Source organism: Ixodes scapularis, unplaced genomic scaffold (genome assembly GCF_016920785.2).
Source record: "Ixodes scapularis isolate PalLabHiFi unplaced genomic scaffold, ASM1692078v2 PGA_scaffold0__279_contigs__length_252992795, whole genome shotgun sequence".
Lineage (NCBI taxonomy): Eukaryota > Metazoa > Arthropoda > Arachnida > Ixodida > Ixodidae > Ixodes > Ixodes scapularis.
The window spans coordinates 121,436,442-121,447,285 of record NW_024609835.1 but is presented as its reverse complement, the minus strand read 5'-3'; the positions used below and the strand labels follow the sequence as shown (position 1 = coordinate 121,447,285).

General features: G+C 44.3%; 1 protein-coding gene across 1 annotated transcript; it reads left to right on the top strand.

Moving 5' to 3' along the window:
- The first annotated feature begins 7,113 nt into the window (after nucleotides 1-7,113).
- Nucleotides 7,114-10,271, top strand: LOC121833216 (neuropeptide-like protein 31). The gene is made up of 3 exons (XM_042286348.1): nucleotides 7,114-7,125; nucleotides 8,958-9,250; nucleotides 10,139-10,271. The coding sequence occupies exons 1-2, from the start codon at nucleotides 7,114-7,116 to the stop codon at nucleotides 9,216-9,218; spliced, it is 273 nt and encodes a 90-aa protein (XP_042142282.1). The 3' UTR covers nucleotides 9,219-9,250; nucleotides 10,139-10,271.
- Nucleotides 10,272-10,844: the final 573 nt, after the last annotated feature.

The window sequence follows — 10,844 nt, the reverse complement described above, 5'->3', positions numbered from 1 at the left end:
CGACGTGGGAGTCAGGCTTTAGCGCCCATTCTGCGGCGTCCACGTGAAATGAATCGCCGCAAGTCACATTATTCATGCAAAGTTTTGCCTCAATAGTTTTGCTGAAGCCGCTCAAGTAGTCAGACATTGTTAGGAGGACGTAGAATCAACAATTCCAACGCGAAAAAGAGCACGGGGACACCCACCGACGCCGACAACAACGCAATTCAATGGTTTGTTTATGGGCGACAGCGGGCTTCTTGCCCACCATCCACGGCGCATGCGCGGCGCCGGTGACGTCCGCTAGGGGCGCTCCGGTTTGTTTGTAAACATGAGTTGGTGTATATTCACCATGAGCATAAACCGGAGATCAGAAAACGACATGAATGCCCAAGGGTGCATCTAGAGATAGTGTGTGGAGCCGTATATTTTGTGATTTAATTCTTCTGGGTTGGACATCCACAGGTGTTAGGTTTTGCACTGGTACTTTTGTATTTCTGAGATTGAGATTGCTGCGATTTAGAGCATCACCTCACAAACTAGTTTGTGCTGATAACCTGGTACGCTTTGCCTATCGCGGTGTTTTCTCGTTTGGTTAAAAAACTCAACTCATGCATGCAGTCTGGGAGTGCGACAGCCGAGTGCACCTAAGAAAAATAAAACTATCAGAGCTTGCCTATAAGATCCTTCGGAAGTCATACGTCGATTTGACACCTCCAATTACACAGGGCAACGCGACCATTTTCCTTCTCTGAACGAAGATCGCGCAGTTCGTCCTCGGCGACGACGGACCGGGCAAGCTACAGCAGCCGTTCCCGCTCGGACCAAGACCAACCGAAGTTATGGCAACCCGCAGTTCTTTAAGCTTACACAGATCCAAACTACAAAAGAGTACGGTACAAAATGTCATGTAGAGGAAGTTTTAATAACAACAACTAAACTGCTAAACATTGTACCCATTGTCGTGGGCACAAGCATAGCAGAGAACAGCTGAGACAAGTCCCCCTGCCTGCATGTACCTACTTATGCTTCACTGTGAAAGAACATAATAACAACGACTATACGCTCAATAACTTTATTCTAAAGAAATTAGTTGACAATCTTGAATTAACTGCCTTTTTATTAGACACTCCACTGCGTTCATGATGGCATTCGTTAGTTTTATGGCCATCTTAACAGTGGATTTGTGGTTTTTCTCGCGGCTGCGGCTATATTTACATATAACGTATTGTGTAATGGCTTACTTCTTAGTACTGTGTGATCGGCATAAAAAGGTATCAAACCCAGTTTTAGAGTGTTTCAATTGCTACTACATCATGCCACAATCCAAACGAATTGCAACCATTAGAATCAACTATTTTTTGTCTCACTGCAAAGTTTGTCATTGCTGCAAAACGCAACAAAAGAAGCCTTTGTGTTTGTTACATGTAAAGATCGCATCAATTTGCCATCTCTCTCAGATGAAATTTCATCGAGGAAAATTACATTTAACAGTAAGGTACGAGTGACAAGGTACAAGTGACAAACTATTGGAAGAAATTTCTTATTCAACTCGCAATAATATCATTTCGTCACATATATAAAGGTTGTTTCAGAGAACGCAAGCCAATTCGCTCCTGCGAAAAGTACTCATCAGAACGAAAAAAGGCTTGTGGCATTTTGGTCCTGAGCCAGGGGCCCATTTAGGAAAATGATTAAAGTTTGGAATAATTAGGTTCTAATTATTTTTGCGTAATTAACTTTCTAATTTGGTTTTATTAAGCATGGTTTAAATTAGAAAATTGCTCAGTATACTCGAAAAAAACTAAATCAACAAATTGCAGAACGATAAAAGGCACGCGAAGTATTTTACGGCTTTCTGAAAAGCCGCTCAAATCGACGGGCTTTAAAGTTTCGGTTTGCTATCGGAGCTCATCTCGGCCCCGGCGGCTCCGCGCCCCGTGGAGGGATAGTGCAACCAACCTTTGTTGCGCTGTTGTATCCCTTTACACATTTAGGCCTTGTGCTGTTTTTGGACACCCAACAAAATAAAGATTATTATCAAGTATACCGGTAGTTGTCGAGAACTCTGCATCGCAAATACTGGGCTTCCAGCTTTCAGTTAATTCAGGTTTCGGTTTACAGCTGCTTATAATCAATAGGAAATAAAGGACACAACAAATACCAACATTAAGGACTGTATCAACAAAAGGAGACTTTTGTTGTGACCAATAATTGGGAAATACTCACAGGGTGATATATAAAACACGGACCTAGTACAATTGCCAGGGCGCTATTGATTTATTCGCAAATGGAAAGAATCACGCACGTAGTTTTGTGTTCATTACCGCCCTTTCACTTATCTTATCTACTGCGAGGTGAATTTCCCTCCTAAGTGCGATAGCGCTTCTCTAACTCACCCCCAAATCATTTTTGTCAACACATCGAAACGCATGAGCATGTGCGGAAGCATTGGGTACACGTGCCGTCCTCTTCTTATCGCGCGACTGCGCAGGTTGCGAGAGAGTAAGGTACATGTGCTGGCCTATTCTCCTTATCGTTTTCATGCGCCGTCAACATCGACATCACCTAGATATCGCAGTGCTGGGTTATCTACGTCAGACACATATGCTTGGATATCTGCACTGGGTCGGGCAAGCCTGAAAACCTGAACCCGAAATGGCTGTCCGTTCGGGTTCCGGTCGTGCGCGAGCCTTTTTATTTCAAGCTGCGTCGGGCTCGGGTCGGGCCGAGATGGAAGCCTGGCAACCCGACCTTGCTAAATCTAAAAAAAAATATTTGGCAAATAAACCGTCTTTTGATATCCACGAGGTCATTATAATCACAGCTTGTGGTAGCAAATTAAAAATGTTGTTGTAGTTACAACGGGTGTAATTCTAACCGGCAGAAAATTTCGTCCGCGTGCCATAGAAATGGAAGGTTGAGTTTTATACTCATAAATCAGTGGCCGACTGTGAGGGGCCTTTACCCCATAATCGTGGCTGAGGCAGTGCTACTAACATTTAAATGTGTTAGTAGCGCTCTCTTATCCACGACTGTGATCAAGAAGAGGCTTCGCGATGGCGAAGCCTCTTCTAGACCACGATCAACTTACAAACAACATTGAACTTTGCCTCCCCATCCTTCAGGTACGGCCCAGTGGTTCATTCCCCTACTGAAAAAAACCATTTGGCGCCCATATGAAAATAAACGGGTCCATACCGGTAACCGTTTAACCATACTGGTCGCCAGTTTGTCAAAGGGGTCGCCCGTATGGCTCAAAGGGGTCCCCCGTATGAGCCATAACGGTCACCTATTTGGCAAACGGGTCGCTCGTCTGGGCAAATGGGCGACTCGTTTGGGCAAAGTTGTCGCACGTTTGCTCAAACCGGCGACCATGTTGCAAACTGCACCGGTTTAATCAAACGGCTCTCCGGAGCCCGTTTGATATTGAACGTACAGATCGGCGGCGTGGGCACGCCTAGCGTTTCAGCCGTGGCAGCCAATGTTTTCCGGAAGGCTGGGAGCGCCGGTTCATCGATTTCAGATCGTCCGCGTAATGCAAGTAATTATATTTATATTTCAATTGCGCTGATTTTCGATTATACTGCAACTAAAACTACACCTTTTTTTTTTTTGTTTTACGTAAACGCGCGACGTTGGTGAGCCGATATTTTTACAGACCTTTAATACTTTGTCCATCTTTGTTGCCTCAATTTACTTATTCAGCTCGAATCTCTCTCGCAGAAGACGCGACCGCGTGAAAGAATGTACGTCTAGACTCCGTTTCACTTTAATTCAAGACGCAGCGAAGGTAGCACGCGTACACGCGGCTGCAAGAACATCGAGCATTGCGAGAGCACGCCCGCCGTTGCAGCACTCAAACTACGAGCTTGCGCTGAGTTCTTTCTTCGCTCGGGCGCAAGCCGAGCTTCTGGCAGCCCCGCCGCCATTTCCAAAGTTCGAGCGCGCGCGCGCGCGCGCGTTTGTTCTTCGGGACTACAAAAACGCATCTCCCTGGAATGCCTGGGGAGAGGGAGAGGGGCTGTCCCGGTGGTCCCAGCGCCTTGACCTCGCCCCCTCCCTCCTCTCTTGTCACCCCTGTCACGTGACCCACAGCAGCGCGCGAGCTACACGCTGATAAGCATCGAGATCCGGAAGGGCGCGCCTTGCAGCCACTTTTTTTTTTGTCTGCTTGTTGTCAGTTGCTGCTCGAAGTTCGCTCGTCCTGCCTGCTTCAATCTGTCGCCTAACCCTGCGGTCTTATTGGGATGTCTCTCGACAACGTATTGGATGTGCATCAAAGTTATCAATGTTCGAAAAGACCCACGTGTATGTCGGCAACGAGCGATTCTTCAAAGAAGTCGCAAATTCTCGCGGTTTGGTTGGGTTCGGCAAATGACAGCTTGTGTGCCGCATCGTGTTGAAACTTCCAAGGAGCCGTTCCCTCTCGTTTGTGTTTGTGTGGTTGTCCTGCTTTGACCGTGTCGACAAATATCACGGATTACCTCTTTCAAGTCCGCTATTGTTATGGTAAGTGCACTGCAACCTACGTGTTGGCAACGATTGACCGTTCTTCTACGCGTACTCTTCTAAATTATCTAAAAAATTATGCAGCACCTATTCGCGCGGCAGCCAGGAGAATAATTTCCCCGAAAGTCTACCTGTATAGTGTTCACAGATCGCTTGCACGTTTGTACTTGTCTACAGAAGAGGTAATAAACTTCGAGGAGAATTGAAAACAATCTTTTGTGTCGGTTTTCCTGTCCACTTACAAGCACCTACGCGAGTGCATTTGTTCTACGTGTTTTCTCCATGTTATAAATACGTTTATGAGTTTCGGGACGTCTTAAATATGTTTAAGATAACCAACCTCCCAGACGATACCCATTTAGGGCTAGCGCATAATTTGCCATTTCGAAGGGCACGTTCAAACGTGTGGTCACGTGCCATGTCGAACGGGCACTCGTACCATACGGCACCCGTATCAAACGGGCACCTGTATCAAACGGGTACCGTTTCGAACGGGTACCGTTTCCAAACAGGTACCCGTATCCCATAATCACGTTTGATCCAAACGAATCGACAGGTTTGATTCAAACGGGCGACCAGTTTGCCACCCGTTTGAATTTCAAATGGTTTTTTTCAGTAGGGTCAGCGTCAGATTCACAACGAAGAGGTTCCGGATTCTATCTAGAAGGCCATTTCCTCTCCATTTTTTTGTTTGTTTCTCCAGCGAATTTCACCATAACGGTCACATCCGTCCCCAAGGATGACGCACTTTCGTATCCGCAAATTGTAGGAGGCAGTCACGATGAAACGCCTTCTGCGTTAAAGAAAAGTTCGGTCCCGACCGAGTTCTGATCAGACTCATATTAAAAATAACAGTTGGGCTCGGACCGGGTTCGGGACGATATACTTATCGATAGGGTCTGGCACGGGTCGACGTTTACAAACCATAGTCGGACTCAGGCCGGGTTCGGGTCAGGACGTTATCAAGTCGGGTCAGGTAAGGTCGAGTCGGGTCAGGTCGGGCTTAAAATCTCAGCCCGCTTGATCTCTTCTTGCGCGACGTCACTGTTCGGATGTAACTCGCTTTTAATCAGTTAGGACACGTACGAGTTCCTGCCAAACGCTGAGAAAGAGCACTGGTGTCGAATCTGTGACTCGCGGTGACCCTTAGTAGGGGACGTAAAAAATTCCGCACTCTGGCTTTCTCTCTAAGTAGTGTAGGAGAGATTTCCTAGACAGCTAGTCTATAGTGCTGGTTTTTCTCGGCCAAGGAAAAAGGCGAGTGCGGTGCGATGATAGGACACGAAACAAAACATAAGCAAAAAAACTCTCGGAAAAGACCACAATATGTGGTACTCTGAAAACATATTTAGTAGTTCCAGTTGTAACTAGTCACATAGTTGTAATGTTGTCAAGCGTTGCCAAACTGACATTATGAACGGACCTTAAGTCCCGCAACATTGCAAACGTAGTGAGACACCATTGTATAGCATGGTGCATATGAGAAAATTGTGTGTTTGCACTCGAGATTCATCTTGGTAAGAGTAAAAAGACAAATAAAACGGTTATCTAAGGTATTGATTATATTGTTAATATACAGGCAGAGGACTTAGTTTGAAGAACTATAGCTATAGAACATTGTGGTAGTATATAACTTCCTATACGAACCAACTGACTTCTAGTCAACCAATTCCGACCGAGTTGTTCTTTAAAATAGACATTGCGGCCCATCGGAGTCGTTGTACTTTTATTCTGGGGTACCTCTGCATATGCATCCTCTCATCTTCAAGACGGTACGCACCCGAGGTTGCCAGACTTCGACAGCATAGAACGTTTTCCTTACCACATGTGCAAAACAAGGTTTATAACTCGGTTTAACAAAAACCTGTATACAATATAACAAAAGATTTACAAAATCAATTGAAATAACTCGATATTGTATTCTAGCAGGAATGAACACTGTGAACCCGAAAGCACAACCAGGTGTCAGGACTTTGCAACGTTTTGCGCGATGTTAATGTCTTTTTTTTTTTGTGTGTGTGTCTGTTTGCATGTTAGCTCCTACTCCTAGAGGCAATACTTTTTTACTGAAATACCTTCACATTTGCGGCACTAGATATGTGCAAAGCAGCCGAATGTTCGTGTACTACATACTCCCCTGATTAAGTCAAACACATTTGATTATTTTTTGCTTAGCACTTTTCCTACCAGTGTTTAAAAGTACTTGTTGAGAATCTTCCTCTATTGGAGACTCACATTCTATATCCTAAGATTACATTAAGAATTCGCAGCAGAACACGCAGACCTTACGGAATATATGATCGAAGAAAGAAATCATGCATGGCACGCAAATAGTTCACCTTACGATTGTGAACACACTTTTGTTGGGCTTTCTCAGTTCAACCAACAGATAAGTAGAATCTATTTTTGCATTCAAAGTCGTACTAAGACGTATAATATCATGCAAGCCACTCCTTTCGCAACTCGTGATATACAAAAGGAATATTTAATTGCCAATAGCCTCAGAACTCCGCCCATGATCCTAAATAAGTGGAACTAGTATAAAAAGGGCTTGCCGTTTTCTGAAGCCACCACAACCAGTCTTGGAATAACTCCACTTAGGCACCTCAACCGACCCGCACCATGAAGGCCGTGGTGAGTCAAGGCAAATTTTGATACCTCTATGGTGTTTAACAGACTCATATGAAAAGTTACGCTTTCTAATAAATGCATTTTTACCATTTATTACTTTAATCGTCATATCGATATTCCTTGTGTAACCTCAGGGACTTCAGTTCAAGGTTCATCGATTATCTTCAGAATATTATGAACAGTGTAGGCATAGCTATATATTTACAGCAGATATTCTAAAAAGCAAACCATTTTAATCAAAAGTTTCCAGTTTATTTTTGTTTTCGTGATGCGTAGAACAGGTCATAATCGGTGACGGGTAAAGAGTTCAAGCGAAGCTCCTCCCACCTCCTTCCACTTTAGCAGAGCGATCGCTGGAGAGGAGGTGACACCCTCTCTAGCGTTCGCTCTGCTAAAGTGGAAAGAGGTGGGAGGAGCTTCTCCAGAACTCTTATCTTGTCACCAAATATGGGATACATATAACTTGTAATATCAATGCTACGTTAAATAGCTAAATGGATAAACAGTTCCATAGCTGCAGGAATTAGAGCACCAGAATAGTTTAGGGTCGGGAAATAAACCAAAGCGAAAAGATCAGCAAATGTTTTGTAATGGCTGCATTACACCTACTCAGTTTGATTGCTCCAGGGTTCCTTGATCGATTTAAATTTTGGTATCATATGCCGCCCTAAACTGGCTAAAATATTAGGGAACTATCCAGAGCAAAATACTTTTTTTTTAACTTGATAGCGTTAAGGAGTTCGTGTCGCCGAAAAGCCGCCGTCGGTGGCGTGCACTAAAATCCAGGATTGGTCGATAGGATCATGACGTCACAGCCACATAATCTTGCGTGGGAATTTCAAACAACCCACAACGTTCACGTGAAACGTGACGTCACGCCTTGAATGAAATCAATTAAAACATCACATGCTATGTGAAAAAAAAGGTCGACGCGTGTCTCAAATGGTTTCACTCTATAAAGTAATGCATTTGCCTTAAACCCACGACCCACCGGCTGAAGACAGCTTGGGAGAGAGCGCGAGTTCGTATGCGTGCCCGTGAAGCCGAACTGAGGCGACAGCAGCGACAGGACGATCCGGAGATGTTGTAGCGTCTTCGGATCTCGGAGCGCACTCTCGTCTCCGAGCATGGGAAGCGAATGAGAAGGCGATGTGAACGGAACCCGATAACGCTGTCGCGTCCCACTCTTAAAGTCAAAGCTTAAGAGTCCTCCCAGTTTTTTTTTTTTTTTTTTATTATTCATTTCGGTCGGGGCAAACAAAAGCAAATGGGGGCATCTAGTGTGTAAACGAACACACCAGTTGCGCAAAGAGCAGACGTACACATCGCGACACTGTTAGCGCGAACACGACATCGGCGCATTTTCGCATTTTACTTCTAAATAATATTAGCGAGCACGAAATGTTTTCGCTTACATTATAGAACTAAATAAGCTCTTTCCGTAGCAATAATAACTCGGATGACATCCCTTGGTTTCAAAGAGAAAAATTGAAAAAACCGGCGATCGCTTGTTCGCGCTAACAGTGTCGCGCTCTGTACTTGCACGCCGTATTGAACTTTGGGTCATTTCAGATAGCATTTAATTAATAAGTAGCTGAACGACATCTTCCTTCGAAAATGTATGTTTACATGTGAGAATGCAGTGTCTATTCTTGTTTAAATTATTAATAAACCGCTTTATGCATGCGTAGCGGTATGTTTGTAATGTGTTAGGTGGTCTGCCACGTTCTAACCGGAAAGTTTTAAGTAGGGCGACTAATTTAAATGTTACCTTCATTCAGCGCTCAAACTATATGAAAATGAATCGAACGAATTCCCTGTGCTTGTTATTTCAGCTTTCCCTTGCCGTCCTCTGCGTCATTCTCGCCGTCGCCGCTGCTGGTGGCTTCGGCGGCTACGGCCTCGGCGGCCGTGGTTTTGGCGGCCACGGCGGCTACGGCCTCGGTGGTCTCGGCGGCTACGGCGGCTACGGCCTCGGTGGTCTGGGCGGCTTCGGGCACGGATTTGGTGGTCACTATGGAGGAAGCTACGGTGGAAGCTACGGTGGATCCTACGGCGGCCACTACGGCGGCCTCGGCGGCGGATTTTTCGGCTAACCTCGTCTTCTGACTTATTCCATACATTACTGGTAATTATTATAGTTACATTCACCCAAACTAATAGCAAATCGTCATAATACACATTAGCTTTTTTTTCTTATTAAACAAGCTTCATCAGATATATAAGGTGAACTATCAGTCATGGTAAGCTATCTATTGTCAGGCATTATGTTTTGTCTATTCACGCAAAAGAAAGTTTCGTTCAGATGCACTACATGGCACTACCGTGGACTCTATACGTGCTCGCGAATGCTCCAAACTTAAAGTGCTTCTGCTATATGCCTGTGGACTGCTAGAGACTGCAGGATTTGGAAAGTATTTATGGTTCCACCTTATTAGATAAGGGGGGGGGGGGGGGGGGCGGGGGGGCGGCGAGTTGGGTGTTGAAAGCTAGTCCCAACAAATTTTCGTAGTAAGGCGGTGACAAAGGGGGGCGGGACTGACATTTTGTGGAAATGGATGTCAAATTAGTTTGATCTGATTAAAGCCTTTACGTAAATAACCGAACACTATGCCTCGAAGTTTTGGAAAATCACCTTTGCTACTTCTGACATTGTGAACAGTGCAAAAAGCCCACACATAAAAAAAATTATCAGTCTTTGTTTCATCGGACATTTATCTTCCTTTGCTCAATTTCTTAACCCACTCGAGAAAAAAAGTTCCCAAGGTTGTCATCTTCATAAGGCGTGAGAGAGGTCGCAAATACTTCGACAATAATAAAGACTTAAATCTTTAGCACAAGTTTTGTGGAGTGTTGACATGAATTCAGGGACATTATGTCGCGCTAATAGATTTATAAATAAAATTTAAACTGCCATTGAACTCGCCGATTCAAATGAAATCAGGTGTGAGAGCTGTTTATAATTTGTGATGCATTAAAACAAAAAAAAATGATAAAGTACTCTCTTTACTTTCAGCTCTCCCGTGATCTTCAACGTCCAGACCGGTCCCGAAACCAAGACGCACAATACTACAAAAGGTCATAGCAACGAATCTGCCGTGAAATCGAAAACACATGTGTTAAAAATAAACACTCCAAATTGCTCAAAACGTGGTACGTTTGACCATTGGATTGTTTGAATTATTTTCGAAAACTCGCCGTTATTATTCATTCAGCACTATAATTGCACAAGGCAACATTGAACTGTTCTAGTTTCTTTTTTCACGTTACTTAGTAAGCGGCAACTAACGTAGGCTTTAGATGGTCAATTGTGTCCTTTGACGTAAATTCAAATCAGCCCATTCTGATATTGATCATGAACGCACGGAATATTTCTCAGTCGACCTCACCTGTTGATAAGAAAAAACTCTGGCCTTCTTCGAAGTACAAGCTCCGGGAGTACAAGTTTCAATCTCAGTGAACAATATAGCATTTTACTGCTGCATTTATTGTTCACTGAGATGTCCGTTTTCTTAAATCACTGCAGCTAGCAGTTCACCAGACTCTGGCCGTTGCTGCAAGGTGCGGACAACACGCCAGCTAATTTTTAATGTCGGAACGTTTCCCGTCGTTACGGATGACATGCAGCTCAGTGATTGAGAGTTACAGCTTTCTGCGGCCGCAAGTTACAGACTACACGCTAACTAATTTTTGATGCCGGGAACAATTCAAATTAAATATCG